The 12,105-nt window shown below is 36.5% G+C and overlaps 1 protein-coding gene across 3 annotated transcripts in view; it reads left to right on the forward strand.

Annotated features, from left to right (window-relative positions):
* Positions 1-9,661, forward strand: part of HEMGN (hemogen) — a 42,485-nt gene extending 32,824 nt beyond the window's left edge. For all 3 annotated transcript variants that reach the window (XM_037004143.2, XM_017644138.3, XM_073227214.1), the window contains 4 exons: positions 266-391; positions 2,162-2,255; positions 6,272-7,218; positions 9,506-9,661. In XM_037004143.2, the coding sequence (XP_036860038.2) occupies positions 313-391; positions 2,162-2,255; positions 6,272-7,218; positions 9,506-9,612 (1,227 nt within the window). In that variant the 5' untranslated portion in view covers positions 266-312 and the 3' untranslated portion in view covers positions 9,613-9,661. The remainder of the gene's footprint in view (positions 1-265; positions 392-2,161; positions 2,256-6,271; positions 7,219-9,505) is intronic.
* The last annotated feature ends 2,444 nt before the right edge of the window (positions 9,662-12,105 follow it).

The raw sequence follows: 12,105 nt of genomic DNA on the forward strand, positions 1-12,105 counted from the left end.
GAATGACTGCTGTACTGGAGCTGTGCCATGCTGAGCCACGGCTGCGGGGCTCCTTGTATACCTAGCAACGACGCTAGAGGATGAGGACATAGTAGCACCAGCCACACCCTCTGCTCACACCTGCGCAGTGTGATAAAGACAGTAGAAGTGGCCAGCAGCCATGGTTCAACCAGATAAAATTTTTAGGCGGGAAGTTAAGTGACAAGTGAACTTGTGTATGTACATGTGTTTTAAACTGTTAGTTGCTTTTGATATTTTTAAAAAGGCTGCTTGTGAAAGTCAGACCAAATAGCAGGAAGATTCTGCAGGAAGATGGATTTAGGAAAGGACCACTGTCGTTTGACACACCATCAGAAACCTGATCGTCTTCAGGAAAAGAACCATGTTCCAGGTAATGAAAGAGCTCTTAAGATGTCTCTAGTGGCCACTAAGAAGTCTTAGTGGTTGTTGGGACGAATTGGGCTATGATTATTTTCCTTTTTTATGGACCTGGCAAAAGAAAATAGACATAATTAAGTTCATTCATATATATTTGGATGGGAAGAAGGGGCTGTATAACTTCTTGAGGTGCCTTCTAGTGCATTAAGATCCTAATAAGTCAGACAAACACAAGGAAATAATAAGTAATAATACATTTAAATGAAAGGCAATGAAAATACTGAATACTGGATGTTTGTATACACAGCAAATACACCCATATACTTCCATGGTACCATAAATTTACTATTAATTTTAGAAAGGTCTACCTATTGTCAAATCTATACTAGTCCTTATTCTTTTGACTCATCAATCTTAATCTTGTTTTAGGACATGGAGCTGGTTAGATCTATCCTAAAGAAGCATTTCTCAAAATGTTTTGCAGAACCCTAGGCCTTGAAAGACAGTGTCTTTAAAGTTTATTGTGCCAAGGTTCCCTTTGGCATTCTGATAAACCTATAGACCCTTCTTGTAATAAATTTCTAAAATACATAAAAATAGATAGGATTACAAAGGAAATAATTGTATTAAGATACAGTTATCAGAATAAAAAATTGTGATACAGTAACGTGCCTATTTATAGATGCATTAAATAGCAAAATTATATTAATAGTGAGTCTAATAACCATTGTATCAAATCAAATGTATTTCAAATAAATGGTATTTTAAGGTATCTGCAACAATTGCAATGTGATATGAAAAAATCTCATTTCTTTTGGTGATGAAGTCACATACTGCTACAACTACTGTGGTTTGTTACCTATGTTCATAATGGAATGATATGAGAAAATAAAGGTATAATTTTCCCCATTCAAGTTCACCATTAAGAACCTCTGTTCTAAGAGAAAGGTGCCATGTCCTAGGGGCATGCTCTATTTTTGGGGGGTCCCAGTGATTGCAAATTCACAATCACTTCACAGGTTCTAAGAAGTTCTGTATGAAAGATCCATTAACTTTTCACAAACTTGGATGGTATATAACCTTTTTTTTGATAATTCCTTTAATATTCCAAAGAACTTGGAAAAACACCATCCTAAAGAAAAAATTCAAAGGAAAGAAAAGCTGTATGCATGAATATGCTTATTGTTGTTTGATCTACAATGGCAAAAAATAACTGGCAACAACCTAAATGTTCACTATGAGTAGAATGGGTAAAGAGAATGCATTAACTTGATTAAGTATCATGTAGTCATTAAAGCTATAATTATGAGGACTATATCATGGAAAATATTTCTGATTAAATGTTCAGTTAATGATAAAATTGTGGTATGCATCATAACTTTGTTTAACATGGGGATTTGGGTGGTACAAGGAATAAAATAAAAAACAGGTTATAGTAAAGATAGCAGAACATGGTTTGATTTTTTTTCTTTTATATTTGTGCAATATATAAAAAGTGTGAAGAAATTAATTGGTTGGTAGCATACTTAGGTACAAATACTGAGTATGTATTTGTACAAGTACAAATACTTATATACAAAATACATTTTAATATGCTTACTGAGTATCTTCTAGACATTCTTTGGAGGTACAAGAATAAATAAGGTGTTGTTCTTGTCCTAAAGAAGCTTGGAGAAAGACTTACACACCTATTGTAGGGATTCTACCATTTTGCTCTCAGACTCTTACTGATAAATGCCACAATTCATCACTGTCTCCTGTAACTTTCATTTTGATCCTACAGAAGTCATTGGAACTTGGAGTTTGCGAAACAGAGAGCAACTCAGAAAAAGAAAGGCTGAAGCACAAGAAAGGCAAACTTCGCAATGGCAGTTTGGGTATGGTATCACTGCAAGGGAAAAGGAACTAATATTTATTGAGCATATGCTACATGTCAAGTAGTGCTAAGCACGTTCACACACTATGCTTTATCTTTCCAACAATCCAGTAAATCAGGGGCTGTTATCCTTATATTTCAAAAAAAGGGAAAGCAAGTCTCTGAAGGGTTAAATCTTTTGCTTAAAGTCACACAGCTAGGAGAGTGGTGGGAACAGAATTTTATCCTTGACTTCTTTTAATTAAAACAGCAGGCAATTAATTATATTATTGAGAGGCCTGGTATTCAATTATTCTTGTAATATAAACATACAAGCATCTTGTTGGGAGCAGGAGACATCATTGAGGAGACTTCCAAGCCTGTTCTCTAGACTTTCTATCAATAAAATCCTTATCAAATGAGTGTGCTTAACTCCCTGATGGAGGAAACTAAAATACTGTAAAATGAGTGATGGAAGAGTTTGGGAGTTCCTAAATCTCCAATCAGAGTCTTCTTTATGTGATTTCAGGGAGGGCATACAAGACATGACTATAAATTAGGCAGCATCTAACTGCATCCATTTAGAATATGACTATAAAAACAGGTTGCTTGCTTGGAGACAGAAAAAAGGAGTCCAAGGAGCCAAGAGAGCAGCCCCCATCTAAGCCAGGATTTCTCAGCCTTGGCACTATTGACCTGGGGGCAGGAGAATCCCACAGGAAGGAGGCTGTTTTGTGCATTGCAGGTGTTTAGTAGTATCTCTGGCCTCTAGAAACTAATAGCCCCTACCCCCAACTTTAAAATAAAAAATGTCTCTAGATATTGTCAAATGTCTCCTCAGGCAGGGGTAGAGGGGGCAAAACTGTCCCCAATTGATAACCTCTCATCTAAGCACTCTTTTTAAACAAATTTATTAGGAGTTTGATTTATATTCCTTCATTATTGCAAAAATGATTCCTTCAATGATGAAGATGACATAGGTATACATTTTTCTAGGCAGCATTAAAATAAAAATAGCAATGCAGGTGTTTTAAGCACTCTTCTTAAGAAAGGGCACCTGTCTCCCTGAGGACTGAGTATATAGTCTGTTCTGCTACAAAACATGTTTCTACAACACCAAGCAGCTTCATATGATTGGTAGATAGGACAATGATGGCAGTAAAATGTGGAAATTGTTTTGATTCATGATTTTTCCTAGTCAAAAGGAGCCAGAAGTAGGAATAGAATTAAAACCTTCAGCAGGAAAGGGAAAAACCTTCAGCTTGGCTGCTGCATAGGCAAGATCCTTTTCAGCCTGCATCCAAGACTCCCTCCCCAGAGAAGGACACCACTAGCTTTGCTCAGCTCTCCACAGGTAGCAGGTTGCACTTCCTCCTGTGCCTAATTTAGTTGCAGCCCTGCTGGCTTAGGGTGCCATCCTTATTTGCATGATCTCAGTAGCTGAAAGCCTGCATTTACACTGTGGTTTTTGTGCATTTTTACTACCCTGGAAGCAGCCTTCAGCCATAGAAAGCTGCCTGTCTGGCCTGAGTTATGTCCCCCACAACCAAGTATTTTTTGTTAGCATTAAAAAGTTGCATAAGATTTGAGTCATTTGCTCAACTCTATTTTTCCCCCACAAGCTCTCTTTTAGTGTATGATTTTGCAGAAACTGAGGTTTTTCAGGAATACATACATTATGATATAGGTGAAACTTCTGTACTCACGTCCTGTGGCAGGTGACTTTGTTGAACAATATCCATACTTGCCATGTAACCTTCTGATCATTACTTGGCTTTCCAAGTACTTGCTACAGAGAAAGAGTGCATTTGTTTGTTAGCTCACACATTCTTTGCTGTGTGATTTTGCATTTCTCACTGTTCACTTAAAAATTGGTCTTTAGGTTTACATATCAGTATCTTTGAGCTGATTGATGAGCTCTGCCCCAATAAATAGAGCTGGTCTCAGTGTACTGACCGAATTGAGTTTCTGTGCTTGCTGGGCTGGGGGGGCCAAAGGTGTAGAAGTCATTGCAGTAGATGACACCTTGGTGAGCCTCTTGGCAGCTGGCTGGCCATACTCTTGGGACACATCTCCATACTACTGAGGGCTCTTCTCACTATAGCCTACCTCACAGAGAAACTTGAGTAGTTACAGAGAGAAGCAACAGAGTACAATGGTTATGAGCCTGGCTTTAAAGGCAGAATGACTAGATTTGAAGCCTCCCACACTTCTAGCCATTTGAGTTTGGACAGGTTAAATCAACCTCTGTGTGCTTAGTTTTGTCATCTGCAAAATGGAGACAATAATAGTATCTACTTCATAAGTTGATATGAAGATGATATGCAATAACAGAATAAGTAAGTTACTTAAAAGTGCCTGGCACATAGGAAGCACTGTGTTTCCTGTATTAATATAAGGGCAATAATTTGTATTTGGATAGTTCATTTAAGTCACTATATGCAATTCTTAACAAGAACCATAAAAATGGGCCAATACTATTTGCTCCCTTTTTACCTAAGAAGAAACCAAGGCATAGCCAGTTTAAGTGACTTGCCTGTGATCACACAGCTGATAAGTGATAGAGTACAGATTAAATTTTAGGCCACATAGATATATTGGTATTTTTTTTTAGAAAAACTACAAGGAACAACATGGAACATTACTCAGATTTCCTCATATAGATCTATATAATAAAATTTTTAAGATGTAATAGCTAGGACAAAATAAGTATTTCTGAAGAATTCATATATAGGATCTTTTAAAATCTGACAATAAAGGCTTTATAATTTATCTTGTTATCTTGGTTACTTGGAATTATACTTCAAAATGCTGAGGTGTTATACCATCATTTTTAGATGACCTTTTCTTCTATGTTATGTTTAATAGTTATTTTTTACTGTCCTATTACATATATACCCTTTTTACATTGACTTCAAACTGCTTTTGGTGAAGCAATTATTTTACAGATTTTCATTATGGAAATTTTCAAGCATAACAAAAGTAGAAGAGGGTACACATTTGTTAAGTGTGTAGAGAACTATAAGCACTGCAGATATCAAGACACTGGTTTTATCTCTAAAGAACATCTACTTACTAAAAGAAAAAAGTTTCTCCAGAAATAACTATAGTATGAGGCAGCTGATGTTCCTTGCCTAAAGCATGGTCCCCATAATAAATCCCACAGGAGTGCTAAGCAGGAAGAGCATTTTGGCCCTGTAGCCTGTAAGAGAAGGCTCCGTGGAGCAGGTAGCATGGAACAGAATTTCATTAAGTTTAGAAAAATGATGCAAGGCTTATTTATAGCACCTTTTCTTCCCCTGAGCTCATCTGTATTAGCCATCTGTATTTGGTTCTAGTTGCAGTACCTAACAGTTGATCATTGGCTAAAATTTCCATGCCTATCCTTTCATCTTCTAGATCTTTAATCTAGCTATTAATTTGGGGTAGATACAAAATGGCCACTAATGCCTTTCCACCAGGCTTTTTTACCTCAAGAACCATTTTTGTACCTTCGAACCCAGCTTACAGTATCTCATTTGACAAGTATTGCAGCTACTTAGCATTCTTTACACAAGACACTGCATTAGATAAGCAAGCTATATACATCATCAACCTGCAGGTTGCAGAGACAAGGAGCTGTGCCTGAATTTTGGATGTAGAAATGCAGTTGTATTAGTTTACCTAGAGCCCACACAGACTAAAACCAGGGAGACTAGTGTATAAATCAGAATGCCAATCTATTCATTTGTAACATCAATTAGACATTTTCTGTAACTACACTTTAAGAATATGCTCTTCAACATATATATACACTCCACACTCACCAGAAAGGTTCCTGTTGAGTAAGGTGTCAGAGACAAAAGGTCCCTGAGGGACATTCCTCTCCTGACAACGGAGAGCATCTAGCTCTGCTCTTTAGCTTTACAAACAAGGAGATTGAAGTCTAGATAGATTAAATGACTTGTTTTAAGGTCATACAATCCTGGGACTTTACTACCAACCATTTATTTTGATTCTGTAGCCCTGTTGCTGATGCTAATTTTGATCTCCCCACAGAGAGAAAAAACGCAGGCGGCAGAGAACAGAAAAAGGAAATGAAAGAGGCAGAAAGAGACAACAAAATACAGAACTGAAGGCGGAGCCTCAGTCACAATTAGAAAAGGAAATGATGGAGGAAGTACTGGCACCTCCAGAGAAAGAGATTGAGCCACCCAGGGGTGTAACTGAAGCTCTCCCTTCAGTAGCCTCTCCCCAAGAAGTTATGCCTGAGATTTTTGCAATCAGTCAAGAAAGCATTATACATCAGGAAAATTCTTCTGAGTATCAAGAAACAGCAGTACAAAATCACCCTTCTGAACCTGAAGACCTCTCTCCTAAAATGTGCCAAGAAAGAGCTGTAGCCAAAGCCCTTCCTTCTAAAACTTCTGAAGACATAGCTGACCTGGAAGGATGCTGTCTTGAAGCATACCCCAAACCAGATGTGCCTAACAGATACACTCTTGAAACATACCAAAAAAATGCTGAACCCAAGGAATACAGTTCTGAACCAGGGCAAGAAATAGCTGAGACTGAAAGCACCTTTGCTAAAATACAACAAGAAATAGCTGTGCCTAAAGACCTTTCTACTAAAACATACCAAGAAACAGTTGAACACTTTTCTCAAACATCTACAACAGAAATTGCTGTGACTAGAGCTCCCTTTCATCAAACAATCCAAGAAACACCTGTTCCTGAAGAATATCCACCAGAAATATACCGGGAAACACCTGTTCCTGAAGAATATCCACCTGAAATATGCCAAGAACCACCTGAGCCTGAAGACTGTTCACCTGAAATATACCAAGAAACACCTGGGCCTGAAGACCTCTCCACTAAGACCTATAAAAATAAAGATGTATCTAAAGAATGCTTTCCAGAACCATACCAAGAAACAGGTGGGCCCCAAGACCAAGATCCTAAAGCACAGCTGAAAGATTCTGAGGATGTTTATACTTTTCCTCAAGGTAAGGATTGTTTATTGGTGATAAGTCAGTGACACTGCCACTTAATGGTGTTCCCCATTTACAACTAGAGCACTAACATAGGTATATCCCCTCACAGTGGTGATTTGTAGCTTTCTTTGAAAATCATAGGATACCCCAGTTATCTCAAGGGGTATCATTAATAGTATCGGCTAATTTCAAATAGAAAATGTTTTTCAGTCAACCAATGTCTCTTTGGCACATGTCCAAAGAATTAAAAGAAAGTAATTGAAAATATAAGTGTGTACTTGACATACTATCCATTTGGGGAAGCTTTAGCCAGTGAAGAGAAATGAACCCAATACAGGACGAATTGTATACAAAACATTTTAAAGGAAAATTAAATTTAGATTAACAAGAAAGCCTGATGAATAAAATTTTTCTTGGAAATTAAAATTTTCTGGCAAACTAAAGGCAAGTAAATTCACAGTGCAAGGTCCCAAGGGAGATAATACAAAGATGTAAAATATTATCCTGTTACCAAGGAACTCAAGTCTTGTAGGATTTATCAGGTTTACTAAAATCCCTTTCTATTTCAATATTTGTTTCTGAAAAACTTTCTCCTTAAACATAACATTTTGAAAAATGTGACCCTTCTTTAATGTGACTTGCCTCAGGAGACAAAATTGAGAACCTCTGTTCTCCTTGTACAATACTACAGACAGTATAGGAAATGGACTGAGTGGATCAGACCATAGTTATCTCCAGAGAATTGTTTTCTAAAGAAATCCTTTTGATAGTTTATTTGCTTTTTCTCCTAAAATATGAGTGCAACAAAAACATGGGGTCAGTTGGGTTCCAAGTAGTACAAGTTTTGAGGAAATACCTTAAGAACATTACAGTAAAAAGCAGACACATGAAGCATAGCTTGCACTGACAGGAGTCCTCAGCAGGAGAAGCTGCTCTAATCAACAAAGTGCCCCTATTCTAAGAGTTTCATTGTAATGCAGTAAGGTTAATATGAGCAGTTAATTAATGCTTATTTTGATTTTGGTTTTGTCCTACCAAACAAATGAAAATATCTACCTTTTTGCTGATTATAAAATATTCATAATTATATGTTTATTATAGTAAAACAAAGCAGTATGTAAGTAAATATAGAGTAAAATTCCCCTGTAATACCACCTCTTATCTCTGATCCCCAATGTTGAGTTTGTTTCAACAAATAAGGTAGTGTAATATTCTATAACCTGCTTTTTTTCACATACAATATATATCTTGGCCTCTTAAATACATTTTTTGTAACAATTGTGTAGTATTGTGTTGTATGTACCACAGAACCAATCCCTATAATAGTGAACACTTAGGTTACTGCCCAAGTTTTGCTATTATAACAGTGTTCAATGAACATCACTGGAAGTAGCATTTATATAGCTGGCATTTATTTGGCACTTTCCATGTGGCAGATGCAGTATTAAACCTTTTGTGTGAATTACTTTATTCAATGTTAAAAACCTTACTGGAAAAATAATGTTATGCCCATTTTATAGGTAAAGAAATTGAGGCACTGGAAGCTAAAGTTTGTCTGATTATTTCCTTTGGGTAAATCCCTAGAAGTTCAAATGCTGGGCCTGCATTTAAAGTTTAGATATATTCTGTAAAAGAATAGCCTCCAAAAATACAGCAATCCACACAAACCAGTTGTTTATATAAGTGCCTTTTCCCCATGCTGTTGCCAGCACTGCACATGATCACATTTTTAAAATCTTTTATGGTCCTAGGTTTAAAAAAAAAAAACCTGTTTTTTTTAATTTTCACTTTTTTAAGGACTAATGCTACTAGGCATCTTTTCAGTCATTGTGAATTTGAATTTTTTCTTTAGAGAATTGCCTGTTTCACTACTTGTTCCTTTTTAAATTTGTGATCTTTTTGATTTAAAAAACTCTATAAATAATAGCTATAAACATTTGCCTACATGTTATATTTTTCCAGTTGTTTGTGGTTTAGCTTTGTTTATAGTGTTTTTGTCATCTATATGAAAACATTTTAATTTTAATTTTTAGTGATTCAAATCTTCATGATTTTAATATTTAATTATTCATACCTGTCAATCTTTTCTTTTATGGTTTCTGGTCTGTCCTGCTTAGAAAGGCCTTTATAATTCTAAGATTATAAGAACATTATCTTGTTTCTATAATATTTATGGTATTTTGATATTTAAATGTTATCTGAAATTTGTTTTTGAGGTAGAGTTTCTTTTTTCTCCAAACTTATAGTCAATTGTCCCAATACCATTTATTGAACTTATTTTCATATTTTGATTTTATAGAAATGCAAGAAAAGCCCAAAGCAGAAGGACCAGAGATACCAGCAATTTCAAATGTTCCTCAAGAGATTCACTCAGAAAATGACATCTATAGTTATGTTTTGCTTTAACAATGTTCAGCCATCATAGTTGTCCAACAAAATACACATCTTAATATATTATTGTGTGATTTTTCCTCAAAATACTATAGAAATCTCTATTATATTCATTAATATTTTATCTGGGCTTTTTTCCCCAGATAAAGAGCATATCATGTTTTTTCAGGCTCTACCACATAGATAATAGACTGCTTGTGTGTGTGTGTGTGTGTGTGTGTGTGTGTGTGTGTGTGTGTACACTGGGATGAGGATAGTGATGGGAAAAGACACAAATGGGAAAGGGGAGGGCTGAATAATTGATTTTTTTCCTTCTGAGAACAAACATTCTTTAATTCTTAAGAGCAGAAAAATTATTGTCTGAACACTTAAAATTTGGGGGAACATGTTGTTTTCTTGTAAACTTTGTTCAGTTATTAATGTAACAGTAGCATCAACATTTTCTTCAGGCTTAGTTGGCTTTTTAGTTAATTTTAACAATTCTTATTCTAGATAAGAAAATTCAAATATATTTTGGAGTGATGAATGTAGTTTGCTTGTGTATTTGAATTCTTACTTTCTATTTTTACTTTTTAGATATTGTATTTGTGCAAAATGTACATTAAATCATTATTACATGCTTAACTGTATGGACAGCATCATGGTAAGCACGGAGGGCTAGAAGCTGTGACACATCGTCCTTGCCCACCAGGGGTTTAATCTAGTCTCGTGGGGGAAGGAGGATAAAACAGAAAACAAATAATTACAAAAGAAAGTAGTTTATGCTAGTGGCATTTGAATAGTAGATACAATAAAGGGAATGCTCACTTTTTTTGCTGGAATGACCTGAAAAAAATTACACAAGAATGGAACCTTGAAAGATGGAGGGGACCTGTATTACAGGCAAGGATAGCAGCATTATTGTATGTGCCACAGAGAAGGATGAATTCAGGCCATGTTCAAGAGAACTGCATGCAAACTACAGTTAATACAGGATCCATGTGGAAAGGCAGGCTGGCAGGGTAAAAATCTCATATCAGCATGTACAGAATTTTACATACCTAACAAAGAAGTATATCCTTCACTTGTTAGGTAATGGGGAAGGAACTAAGTAAGACTTTTGAACAATGGAGTGGCAGTTTTAGTATTTTAGGAATGATTATCTGGTGATAATGGTCAGGATTCACTGAAAAGAGAGATTGCAGGAAGGAATAGGAATTATTCCCAGGAAGATGTCTGAAATCTCCCCTAGTATTTTTTTTGTGGGGGTGGGGGGTTATTTTCAGTTTTACTTTTATTATTACAGAGGATGCAAAGTAAAGGAGATATTTGCAAACAAAGGTGCAGTTCAGCAAGGGCACAATTGCAAAAGCTGTTCATATAGGCATTGTGCTAGGTTCTAGGCTACAGCAAAGAACAAAACAGGATCCCAGACTCTCAAGCATTCCCAGTGTAAAACAATGGTTCTCAACCTCATGATATATTAGAATCGCTGGGGAAGATTTCAAAATTACAGATTCCCGGACACCTCCCCAAGGATTTTGATTTATCGTCTACAGTGGCATCCAGGCATAGATATATTTATTCTTTTGTTTTTGCTTTAAATACTGTTTTTTAGGAATAATTTTAGGATTATAAGTTGTAATGATAGTACAGAACTTCCTGTATACCCCTCAACCAATATACCTTAACGGTAGCATGTTATGTAACCATGGTCCATTTATAAAATCTTATTAAGATGGTTCCATTCTCAAACTAATCTACAGATCTTATTTGGATTTCAATAATTTTTCTACTAATGCTCTTTTCTCTGCCTCAAGATCCAATCTAGTATACAACATTGCATTTAGGATATTTTAAAAGCTCTTCAGATGATTATAGTGTATAGTTAGGGTTGAGGACCACTGGTATAGTGGGAAGTTACAATGTTGTTTCCCTCATATTTGCCACTTCCTCCCCCACAAACATAAAACCTTTTCCCCTCAAGAGATATTCATGGCACAATGATTACTCACACCCCATTATATAACTCAGTGTATCAAGGGCAGCATAACTGTGATAGTCCCTGTGGGTAAAATTGTAACATTTCCAGAGTATCTCACCTGGCTTTAGTGCATTTGCATATCCTCAGGGGTGGAGAGAAGTTCATCTCCGTGTCAGTGGGTAATTCCTGGGCAACCAAGGGCATATCTGAACCTGAGAGTTTAAAGGGACGGGCTTGCTTGCTTGCTTGCTTGCTTCTTCAGGAGTGGAGGAGAGAGATGGCCCTGGACTGCAGTTTGTAAGTAATAAATGGGTTTCAAACTTTATTTGTCCCTTTGACTGGTTTTGATTTTTAGAGGTATTTTGCCCCAGGTATTTTTCCCGGACTTATATCTGGCATAGTTGGCAGGACTCCTCTGAACCCAAAATCTGTCACAATGGATGTGACCTTTGGGAGGGCTGCTCCTGTGGATGGTGGGGAGGCCCCAGTGGATGCAGTGGCAGAGCATACTGCTTCACCTGTTATTATCTCCCCAGCTATGGAGC

This window comes from Manis javanica, chromosome 2 (genome assembly GCF_040802235.1).
Source record: "Manis javanica isolate MJ-LG chromosome 2, MJ_LKY, whole genome shotgun sequence".
Taxonomy (NCBI): domain Eukaryota; kingdom Metazoa; phylum Chordata; class Mammalia; order Pholidota; family Manidae; genus Manis; species Manis javanica.